Below are 12,370 nucleotides of genomic sequence, written 5' to 3'. Positions count from 1 at the left end.
CAATTAGTTGATGGTTGGTTTCCGGTGACGAACTTCTGGGCTGACCTTGACCGCACAGTGAATAGGACGCTACTTACCGTGGCAAACGTAAATAGGACCGAACCGAACAGTCGCATCCGTTTGTCGAAGCGGGTTTGGAGGTACTGTAAAAATTGATTTCGACATTAATTGGATATTATTTTTCCCGGAATCTGACTGTACCTGATAGGTGGAAGTAAGCTGCAGGTTGTGGAACACCGGCAGATAGAAGTACATCATGATGAAACCCATCGTTATGACGCCTCCCACGATGTACATGTACTGGATGCCATAGACGTAGATCTCGGTGGGCGTACCAAGCAGGGAGATGCCAGAAATGAAGCTAAAGAGATTGAAATTTTATGTTGGAGGTGATTTTAAAAGCGCACTATGATGAGTGTAGATATCTACTATTACACCTAGAACAAACGATGAAAAAGAAAATATTTCGATTTAGAACTTAAACCATTTTAGAACTTAAACCACCGAAAGCTGTGACAATAGTCTTCGTCAAACCAAAAACCCAAAATGTAAGTAAACTGTATTAAAACAAACCGTTTCAATTATTACAAAAGTTTACATCAATGGACAACGTAATTATAATTTCCCAACAAAAAAAAAACCGTTTCAATAGCAAGCGAATTTATAAATAAATAGAGTGATCACCCGATTAAATCACCCCTTCATCTACTGCCGTTGTACGAATACGTACAACTAGAAGCAGAAATGAGTGCCTTGAGGCTCAAAAGAACAAAAATTATCTTGTCAGGTGATCTTGTGGGTCACTGGACTTTTTTAAAAGAGGGCTAGTGATGAGTATGAATGAAGACTCGATGGCACCTCAGGACAATCATGATATTCCCTACAAGGCATGCGAAACGTCGCGTACAGACTGGGAAGTCGGAGTTCCTGATGTCCGTCCCGTTTCAACGATATTTTTCACAGATGGCTCAAAAATAGGTACAAATACTAGTGCAGGAATCTTTGGCCCAGAAAATAATGTTTCAGTGGCAATGGGACACTGGCCAACAGTGTTTCAAGCAGAGATTTATGCAATTCTTGAATGTGCGAATGTGTGTCTGACTAGAAAATACAAGCATGCAAATATTTGTATTTTCTCTGACAGTCAAGCAGCGTTGAAAGTACTTGATGCTTGTAAAAGTACATTTAAAATTATCTGTGAATGTATTCTCACATTGCGACAACTATGTCAAACAAACTCAGTAAATTTGAAACTTCAAAATATTATCGACAGTATCAGGGCAGAAAAAGCCACAAACAATGTGTTCGATACACAAGTGCAAAAAAAAAAATAAAAAACTCCAAAAGTTTATCTGAAAATGAACCTGTTGAAAAAGAAACGTTCACAATGGAACCCTGATAATAACTAAAATCGTTCGACGGAACGAGAAAGATGAAAAGGAAAATTTTTCGATTTATAACTTAAACCACTGAAAGCTGTGACAATAGTCTTCGTCAAACCAAAATCCGAGAATGCAATTAAACTTTATTAAAACAAATCGTTTTAATTATTACAAAGGTTCACATCAATCGACAACGTAATTATAATTCCCTAACAAAAAAACCGCTTCAATAGGACATCATTCACCCCCCGGACGATAATAGGTAAAACCTGACGATAATAGAACCGATACCCTATTAAATTATTGGTTTACCATCTTTCATAACAAAACACCAACAACAAAATATTATCGATTTTATCACATTCCCTATTTTATCACCCTAAACATCATCAAGAGAGTGATGTAAACGGGTGATCACTGTATTGATTATATTTCAACTTGAATCAATAGGTATCGCAAAAAAGTTGAATAAAATCCCAAATTTGATTTAAAATGAAATGCAAGAATGAAGAACATAAATAGTTCAATTGACTGTTTAAAATTTTGAAAGCTGGGAAGGGCCAACTAAAATTTGAAGATGGTGAATAAAACCTCTGGGAATTGAGCTGTACGGTGAACGAAAATATTTCCAGTCATATATAAAGTTGTTGAAAAACTCTCAAAGCCCAGAAATACAAAAACATATTTTTTGTTTTTTTTTTTTCTCTGTGTGGACTAATCACTGCGACCAGAGACATTTGATCTATAGTGATATTACCCAGGTGTTTTCTGTACTTCATATTATTGGCCAGTATCACTATTGAAGTTAATGATACACTTTTTTCATTTATATCCGTGCTTGTGTGTGAGATTTTACCCTTACTGCTCTACAATACCGAGCCTCTTTCTATCCCTTTCCGACCGGGCCCATAAATTTGCGTAGGTAGAAGGTGACTTAAACAAAGCCTTCTTTCTCGCTTTTCAAAGGTCCTATTCATTGTTTTATTTCTCACAAAGCTAGTGTCAACATCGCAGCTGCTACGAAAAACGAAAAACCGGAGCAAGGAAGTGTTTTTATGTAGGATTTGCTTCGATGTAGGTTTTGTTATCCGTCATTTTTTACCTACACAATTGTGTGGGCTCGGTCGGAAAGGGCTATCCTACCAATATCGCTAAATTATAATTCCCTGGAGTGAGGCTGCACCTAACGTTTCTCCTATCATTCTAAGAGGGACTTATCATGTCAAGAGGAAGGAGTCTTATCGAAACCTCGTTCCCCGTGCCAATATCGCCAATTACAGTTTCCTTGGAGAGGATAAATATTCCTATTATCAGTTTTATTATAAGAAGGACTTATTTTGTCAAGAGGAAGGAGTCTTATCGAATCTCGTTCCTCCAGCCAAGATAGTGTTATAATCACAATTCCCTGAAGAGAACTATTATACGTTACTCAGACCAGTTTTATTATAAGAGGGACTTATTTTTGTTAGGATGAAAGTCAGCAGGATACTACAAAATTCAGCTTGAAGGAAAGGTATGTAGTGGAGAGCCTAAGAACGAACCCATGTTAAAGTCCTTTGACAACCAAATGACCTGATTCTACTAAGATTTGAACCCACGACCACCCGCTCATCAGAGTGGACTCTGTAACCTTGCGGCTACGAAGGGTACGAAGCTCCCTTAATTTTTGGTTTGATCAAAATGGCAAAAAAAAAATCCAGAACTGACGTTTAGTTTGAAGATTGACTTGAGACTTGAATCGCATGAATCCGTTACAAAGATTCAGTAGAGTATAGTGAAGTATCAAAAATTTTCTTGATTACCTCTTGAAAAGCTAAACAAATGTCGAAATAGCCTTAAACACTTAAAAAATGTTTTATTGATTGTTTTTCATCTTAGTGCAAGCAAGCAAACAACACTTATTACAAAGTACGCGAACACATGCTAACAGCACACGCAAAACTAACTATAAGCAGTGCCCTAACGACTGAAGGCGACCATGCCGACTTGACTATAAAGATTAAATTCCTGCATGCTGACTTTTATACGTGACTACTGAGAGTTATACTCCTGGCGGGCGTGTCGTTGCGCACTCGAGCTAGGAGAACCACAAAAACAACAACATAATGTTTAGGAATTCGAATCGCTTGTATACTTTAGTGTCGGTTGTGCTGGGGAAGAACAGTAGTGGTTGGTTGTTTAGTTTGATTTAGACTGGTTTTATATTTTTCAATTATACAATAATGCAAATCACAATTTTCTTCATTTTGATGGACAGACAACGAATTTCCCAATCGGTTGCTGTAAATATAAAGGAGTTCTGTTGGAAACTGACTAAGTTTTTCGTTTTTCATATTCGAAAGTGAACGTGACGTTTTCCGATTCGCACCCCCATGTTGCCATAATACGTAATTCTACGCCAAAACTAGACACCATGCTTGTCATTCTCCTCAGTATACGAAAGAAGAGGAGAAAAAAGTAGGAGGTTGTATCCAAGACACGACCGCATAAATGACGTAGAACTACCTACACTATTAACAAATGCATTGAGTGTTTCATTGCCCCAGTAACACAACTGGTATTATCAAAGTTTCATAGCGCTTTTTTGCCTGTATTGAGCGCTATAAAACTGTGATAAAACCAATATTTTCACTTGGGTAATGAGTTATAATGTCTACTAATGAAGGGTTGTGAATTTCGTGAACCGGATTCAGCAGTTAGCAGAACGTGCCGAGTTAAAAACCATACACAGCACACACAGTGTGGTCCCCGTGGCACTGTGGTTAGCGATGTCGGTCGGCTAGCTCTCCTACACGGTTGTGATATCGGGTTCGATTCCCGATCGAGTCGAGGATCTTTTCGAGCTGGAAATTTTCTCGACTGAGCACTGGGGCACGGTGTATCGTTGTACTTATCCTACACATGCAAAATGTGCCAAAAACAATACCGATAACGTATTCTCTCAACTAAAATCGAGTTGATCGAGACCGCTATTAGCCCCCAGGCTAAGCGTGCGATATTGTTGCTGTTACACACACACACAAATCATACCATATCATAGACACACACACATCATACCATATCATACAGACGCATAAACATCATATCATATCATAGAGACACACACACACACACATCATATCATATCATACACACACACATCATACAATATCATCATACCATACACACATCATACCATATCATACACACACACAGCAAGCAAGCGACCAATCAGAGGACGTTATTTTTATTTCAACAAGGCTTGACAATTTTCAATAGTGCAAGAGTTCGTCGATTCAAACAACATTTTTCTGCATTTGGGCAGATGCGTGTATAATTTTCCAATCGATTGCTGCAAGAATGAAGAAAATCGGTTGAAAACCAACCGACCTATAAGCATTTGAAAAGGGACAAATTTCGTCCCAGTTTTTCAGTTTGCATCCCTGTGTGGTATGCTAAAGTAAAACGTAGTTTTACGTCAAAATTCACCACGCACTTCCCTTCCAGTATGTGGCTGCGTGTAGCAAATGCTTTCACCACACTGCTTCTTCCTCCACTCCAAAGTGTCTCAACCAGCTTACAGAGAAACAAACACACTTCCAGCTCACTCCACATCCGACAGAAACAAGAGGGATGAATCACTCTACAGAAAAAAACGCAGAAGTACACAACAGTGTCCACTGGCGAGTAGTCCGGAAGGTGAAAAAAAACCTACCGGGCAAAAATGTAGTCCTCGTGTAGCTACGAACGAATTTCACCAGAGTAAATTCGACCGGCACGAGCAACGCACTCTATTTTTTTTCTCCCAATCTCTTTTCCTTTTCTGCCATGCTCAAGAAAATCACTGTGAAACGCACCGCAGGTGGCTCTGCAGTGTAATTATTGTGCGTGATGTCCACACGTGTGAGAAAGTACACCATAGTTCATTGTCTCGCAAGAGAGAGATTTCAGATTTCCCCGCAGTGCGTTCAGGTAGCTCAACAGATAAAAATAGTTTGTCGCTCTCTTCTAGCATGAGCGTATTGATTTGCTCTTTAGTGTGACGGCAGTTGTTTCCGCAGTGCAAGATGTTCTCCTGCACTCTAGAGGTTTTCTGAGAAGAAAAGACAAGCATGCTAGACACGACCGGCAGATTATGTGATAGGCAGGATCCAAAATGTTTGTGTTGTTGCCAAAACTAGGCAGAGTTTCACTGGAGGAAGTGGCTATTATTTGCTATTATAATGAATTATATAGGCCGAAAGTAGACTCGGCAAGTCTGCTGCTACCGCCACCGCTGCTGGTACTCGTTGCTATTTAGTTGGGACCATCTTTCGGCTCTTATGTAGTCCAAAGAGTACATTCCCGGTTAACTACTTATAAAATTTGTCGTCCGCGTTAGGGAAAGCAAGCATTAGGCGACTAATCAGAGGTCGAAATCTGCGTTTCGACAAGGCTTGACAATTTTCAATAGTACAGTAGTTCGAATGCTCAAATTACAGTTTTCTGCATTTGGGCGGGTGCATAGATGGTTTTCCAATTGATTTCTAGAAAAATGAAGGAAATCAGATGGGACTCTGCTTTAAACATTTGAAGGTGGACAATTTTTGTCACGAATGCTTTCAGTTTATGAATTTGTGCCCTATATATGCTTCCGTAAGACGTAATTTTATGTCAAAACAAGAGAAAAAGCTATGAAAATTCTCCCAACCAAGTACCCTGGCGCAAGACTGATTTTAAGAATAAAAATTGCACGAAAAAATTAGAAATTTAGTAACAAATCACAGAAAATCACAAAAACAAATCCATTTTAGATGCTGTAAGAGCTATATTAAAATTTTTCTGTAAAGTATAAACACTAGAGGTATAGACATTGTAAACCGTCTGTATAAGATGAGATACTAATCGATGAAAACCGCAATAACGATCCGTTTTAGGAACAAAACCGAAAAACAGAATTAAATTATGAGTTATGATAAAATTGCCAAAAACAGCTTCTGTTCGCAAGAAAATATAAAAATAGACACTTCTTATTACCGATTGAACGCATTGGCCCCGACACAAGAGATTTTTCTCACCTATGCGAATTCTCATATGCAATTGTCAATTGTGAATACAAAAGCAAACATATTTCTATCCTCCTCTTTCGCAAGCAAAACAAGAAAAATATCAGCAGAGCCGTCAGAGCCAATTGGAAAAGTGGCTTCATCGCTGCGTGCGCTTGACCGGGATGCCGGCGCAACCGGTCAAACACTGAAAAATTACCTGGTGAACATGGACTTACATGTCAAGAAGCGGCAGTCCCGTCCACTGGTCTGGGAGCTGCCGGCAATGACGCAGCGGCAGCATCTGAATTCGTTTTTTCCAGAAAATCGCAACGTGGCGGTGATGAAAGATGACGAGACCTGTCTCATCCTGGATGGCAACGACTGGCAGGGTAATTCGTATTTTACTTTCCCCACGACGGAAGAGAACACCGAGGTGAAGTTCATTTCACACACCAAGTTGCCCAAGAAGGAGCTGCTGTAGTTTGCAATTAGCGAGAAGGGGATGTCAAAGCCGCTTTTCTTTCGCTCCGGACTAGCCGTTAACGAGGAAATTTACGGGAAAAGGGAAAGGCCGAAGACGCGGCCCTTTAGTCGAAACGATCGTTGGAGAATATAGAGTGGCTGACTATCGATGTGGTATCCAAAGTGGTGAATCCGCCCAACGTTCCCAAGTTGCGTCCCATCGAGGATTTCTAGGTCAGCCTGAAGCGGAAGATCTACTCCAACAATTTTGTCGTGAAAACTTAGGAGGCATTGGTAAATAAAATGAAGAATGAACTCAAAAACAGAAACACGTATGCTTTCGCCCGACATGGCGAATGTTCTGGTTGATGCCGGAAGGCCGCTCGCAAGGGCGTAGAATTCTTTTGCAAATAAACTAACATAATTGCCTTCCATAGGAAGTTTATCGAACTCAATTATCTGTCTTAGTTTTTTATCATCATCCGACATTTTTTTTCAATGCGAACGTTAGTTAATAATGCCGACACTTTAGAGTCCAGAAATCCCAAACAATAAATTTGGCCCTAAAACGCATAATATAGAAGAAATTTTTTTTTATTCTCGCTTATTTTCCATCGGTCCGCCCGCCGCAGTTTTGTGCCAATCACCGACGCCCGGGGAGGCGACTCCACCCAGGACCCTAACTCACGACCCGTTGATTAACGGACCGGCGCCAACGGCTTTACTTCCTCATGCGATGGAAGGCGTGATCCCAGAGATTTTTCACCTCAGAAAATTTCCCAGTGTCGGCTAGGCGTCGGTAAAGACGTTACCAACCACGCTAGGCCCCCGCCCTATTATAAAAGAAATGAATTAAAATAGAAACGTTCTTAATCAAACCTAACGATACTAAGAAAAGCGTGACAATATTATCTTGTGAACTGAAAGCGGATGAATTTTAGAAAAAAAAATAACGGAAACCGTTGTAAGTGGCAATACAGTTGAGGAATATATTTGGCAGAAATAAATATTCATTTAAAAGTTTAATAAGTACCGAATAGGAAAAACTTCACATCCAAACCGTAAAAATACTGAAAAAATGAAAATCTAAAAAAAAAATAAAACCAAAACTGAAAATTTGAACTGATCTAAAACATTGAAAAATGGTTTGAAGTTCCTAAGAGTTAGTTATTTATTCAAACGTTTTCAATTAAGTCTTAAACTCACCGCAAACATCTAAAATTTGTCTGAAATCACTAGTGACAAGAAAAGTTATGACTAATAATAAACATATTTTAGTCAAGTTCAAATCATCTGAAAGGACCCATCATTTCAAAATGACAAATGATAACACAAGATTTAGGACTTGGCCGAAAATAGTTGCGAAAAAAAAACTAGATGACAAAAATTAAAATTGGTTAAAACCTTTCGAAAATGAGGTGCAAAAGTATCGAAAATATCACTAGTTAAGATTGAAGTTCCAAAAAAACTGTAAAAGATCAGATAAGGCCAAAATATAATTTTTAATTTGATTTAAAATCAGTAAAGCAAAACCAGTAAAACAAAAAGAAATAAAAAATAGGAATAGAACTGCTGAAAACTGCTTCTAATGGCAAGTTAATCTATAGATAAATTCTGGTAACACTCTTGGGAGTGATCAACCTAAAATTATTAAAAAACTGGTGAACAAATTGATATCAAATTCGAACGCTTATAAAATATTAAACGCTTATCACATCAAACCGCAAGTTGCTGATTTTATAGCAAACCAAAATATACTTATGAATTTGAATCACAATCATTAAGGAACATAGATAAATACTTTCCTTGAAGCCTTGAAACTGTCCAACAGAAAACAAAATGATTTTGAATCTCAGAAAAGAATGTTATTTTAAGTTTTGTCCAAAATAACTGATTAGCAACAAAAAGGCCCTTCAAAGCTTTAAACCACTAGAAGGAACAGAAAGTTGAATTCTAACTTCAAATTTGGACTTGGATACGAAAATCATTTGTATATAATCAATTCTTACAAAGCAAAGGGAATAAATCACAAACTAGGAATGAAATGGTTAAAATCGTCAAAAGACTGTTTCTAGAAATTGAAAGAATTATACCAAATTTGATGGCTAAAAATGTTTTGTAAGGCCTCAGAAACGCACAAGAATCGAGAGACCGATTTCGCGCCACATCGATGTTGGCAGAATCCTCCTAGAATTAAAACTTTGTGGTTGATCAGGGCCTACTAAATCAAACAACTTTTCATATTTTTTTCGAAAAAGATTTTCTGAATTGAAAAGGTCTAAAGTATTTTTTATTAATCGATAGATCGATTAGTTGCCTATTATAACTCTTCTGATCAAACCAAAGTGGACATTTATTTTTTCTTTTTCAGAAGCGTTTTGGGCAGAAGAAATGTTTATTTAAAAAAAATTATTTTGAAAAAAATCTGAGATGACCGGTTTACCGATTTTTTAATTTTATTTTTTTTTCAGTGCAAGATTAGAATATTAAACAAATTTAATTTTTCCTTTTATTTAATATAACAGCTCAGACAATTCCTTAAAAGTCATATTTTGTCTATTTTTCTTTATCTTTTGTTATTGTTTAGTTTATTTAGTTCTATCGATTTTAAAGAAAGAGGTTTCAAGACTTTAGAACTTTTCAAATGTTAGTTCAGTTAAATTTTCAAAAAAGTGTGCAAAGTTGCTAATGTTAGTCAGGGTTACACAGTTTCATTAAATTATGAAAGGGTGCTCAGTGGATTTTGCGCCAAATGGGTCAACATGAAAACCACGAAAATTTTAAGTTGTTTTAATCTAGGTTAAAACAGTAGTTAATACCATTTTTTAGGTTTTAGGTTGACTTGTATCGCAAAAATCCTCTACTTATGTTTGAAAAAGTAAAAAATAGTTATTGAAAATTTATAAACCTAAATAAACCAACTTAAAACTAAAGACTAGCTCAGAACTCAGGTAAAAACACTTTAATAGACAGAAAAAATGGCCTAAAACTGCCTTTACTTTCCAGTTATCAGAAAAATGTTTAAGATTTTCATATAATAGCATATTGCCTATGTATTTTAAGAAGATTTTTCCCCAATTTCTGGAAACATAGACCGCCTTCGACTCATCGATATATTACCGATCAAATTTATTGAAAATGTAAACAGATTTGAAAATTTAAAAAAAATATTTAGGTTAATAAAATATTTTATTTAATTATTTCCTCCAATATACCTGGAATTTTTTCGTGATATTCCAGGTTTATCGGGTAATAGCTCCAGAGAAGAGATATTTTAAAAAAATTTTCTTGATCTCAAAACAAACTAGTTAGTTTCGAAGTTAGTGGGCACGGTCTATCCCATTATAAAGAATCATCCCTTTAAAGATTTTTCATTAGTTTTTCAACAAATTATTGGCTCATGATTTAATGAAGATTTTTCTACAACAAATTTGATATGATTAAGCGTAGTGTTCTATTGAAAAATAATTCATGAATAAATGCTAGTTGAAATTATCATGAATTGCAATGCTCTTCGTGAGAATACTTTTTATTTAGAGATTAGACTCTACCAGTTAAATTCGTAACATTTTCACGAATCTGCTTAATCGTTACTTTTCAATAAAATAATTTTTAATCTGCATAACAAAATAAAAAAAATAATAAAATAAAATAATTGTATCGTGTATTTTTTTTATTAGCGGTGGATAGGAATTGTGTTCTTACGGATATTTAAGTTTTTTATTCCTGATTGTATGCGGCTATGTTAAATTAACCCTAAGTTAATCAAAGTCTTACGATCGTTCGGAATTGCAAGACATTATCTTACTGGAACTAATTTCCACTAAGTTGTAGATTAAAGATCGACAACGGATCGCGTATAGCTCGGAAAGTCCGGACCAAAGTTTGATCAGTTTGCCAGTTTTCGTTCAGATTTCGATCACTATTTTTAGATAGTTGGTCGTTCAGGTACAGCTATTTGATTAAAATGAGGCGGTTTACTTTATAACTACAACAGTTTTATTTAAATTTGCAAATTTCCATCAACGTCAAACAAGTTTTTCGATAATAATCCGGAAATAACGTAAGAAGCTTAAAATGCAGAGCAACTGGATATAATTAAAGCACGGTGATTTTGCTGATAGAATCCGGTAGTTTTTCAGTCTCGTAATATAAATTTCTCGAGTGGATAACCGTTACTATAATAATGTTTTAATTGTTACGCACGTGACCCTTCATGCGAACAGGTCGTACACCGCAGCGATAGACAGATCGCGCGCGCGCGCCTTCTGCAGAACCCCCGTGATTGACAGTTGGAGAAATAATCACGTTCGGTTTTTACGAGAAAAGCACGTTTACGAGTGACTGCCCTTGCTATCGCTGGTATCGCACCTGTACGCTGCTCGGTGATCTACGATGCGGTTGCATACCAATAGTCATATTTTAACAATCTGTCTGTCTTTCTACTCGTTTGACAGTCACATTTCTCTGATGTTATTTTACGTTGACTTGCGATAATGGGCCTTACCTAGCAATCAGCGACAGCGAAACTGGAATCACGCTCATCTGGCGGCCACCGACCAAGTAATCGGCCTCTGCACCACCTTTTTTCACCTTTTTCTTGATGAAACCGAAGTAGATGCCGATGATCATACAGCTGAGCAGCATCAGCAGAAACACCACATAATCGTACAGGCCAAACTTCTGCAGGGACACCTTAATATCGTCTACACTGGGACCCACCATTTTCGTATCGATTCTTAGAACTCCCTGGTAACTGAATTATTTGAAATTCTTATCAGATATCGAAATTTCCACCATACACCATCATCCCATCAGGGATGACCAGCTAGAAATGAACCACTCCAAATTGCACTGTTATATTCTAAAATTCCCCCACAGCACACGAGCACAAAAATTAAACCACTTCTAAGCTGAGTATGTTACGACTAGTGATGATCTGCAATGCCCAAGATCCAACGCTCAACTGACCGCATTGATACTAGATAACAATGCATTATAGTAATGCAAAATTACGTCTTGTTTAGGCCCGAACTGCCATCTGAGGGATTTGCCCGTCTGTTTGTGCACGGGCGACGATCGTTTTCGAGCACGTGCCCGCGTGCTGTTCGCATTCCAGCCGGAAAAATTCCCACCGTGCTTGCGGGGCGGTACTTCACTGCTTGACCGTCGTCACTAACCGGTAAGTAGGGCAGATTATTCAATTTCGGACTTCGGTACAAGACAAGTGATAAATTGTCTTTACCCGTGGAACTGAAGATGACCTGCCCGTGGTTGGGGTTAAAACCTAGCTGCAGGAGGCTACTAGTGTCTTGAAGTGATAACTGTGTGATCTTCAGTCAATTGGTGTTTATTTTAAGCATCGGAAATTTAGCGCATCCAGCCAGCACCAAGCATCACCGAGGACAACAGATGTGGCAATCTTCGCTAAGTTCATGATCGGTTTACTAGCGAGGTTGTGGCAATTTGCGAAACCCTCGAGCTGGGAGTGTAAATTGATTGTAATGAGAAACTTCATTG

General features: G+C 37.6%; 1 protein-coding gene across 3 annotated transcripts in view; it reads right to left on the bottom strand.

The window, feature by feature from the left end:
• LOC129726467 (sodium-coupled monocarboxylate transporter 1) overlaps window positions 1–11,839 on the bottom strand; it is a 33,747-nt gene extending 21,908 nt beyond the window's left edge. For 2 of the 3 annotated variants that reach the window (XM_055683181.1, XM_055683182.1), the window contains exons 1-3: window positions 11,358–11,839; window positions 202–361; window positions 78–143 (exon numbers count right to left, since the gene is read on the bottom strand). In XM_055683181.1, the coding sequence (XP_055539156.1) occupies window positions 78–143; window positions 202–361; window positions 11,358–11,575 (444 nt within the window). In that variant the 5' untranslated portion in view covers window positions 11,576–11,839. The remainder of the gene's footprint in view (window positions 1–77; window positions 144–201; window positions 362–11,357) is intronic. The other variant, XM_055683180.1, reaches the window with a different exon arrangement.
• Window positions 11,840–12,370: the final 531 nt, after the last annotated feature.

This window comes from Wyeomyia smithii, chromosome 3, assembly GCF_029784165.1.
Source record: "Wyeomyia smithii strain HCP4-BCI-WySm-NY-G18 chromosome 3, ASM2978416v1, whole genome shotgun sequence".
Classification (NCBI taxonomy): Eukaryota; Metazoa; Arthropoda; class Insecta; order Diptera; family Culicidae; genus Wyeomyia; species Wyeomyia smithii.
Note: the sequence above shows the minus strand (reverse complement) of the source record. Positions and strands in the feature narration are given on the sequence as shown.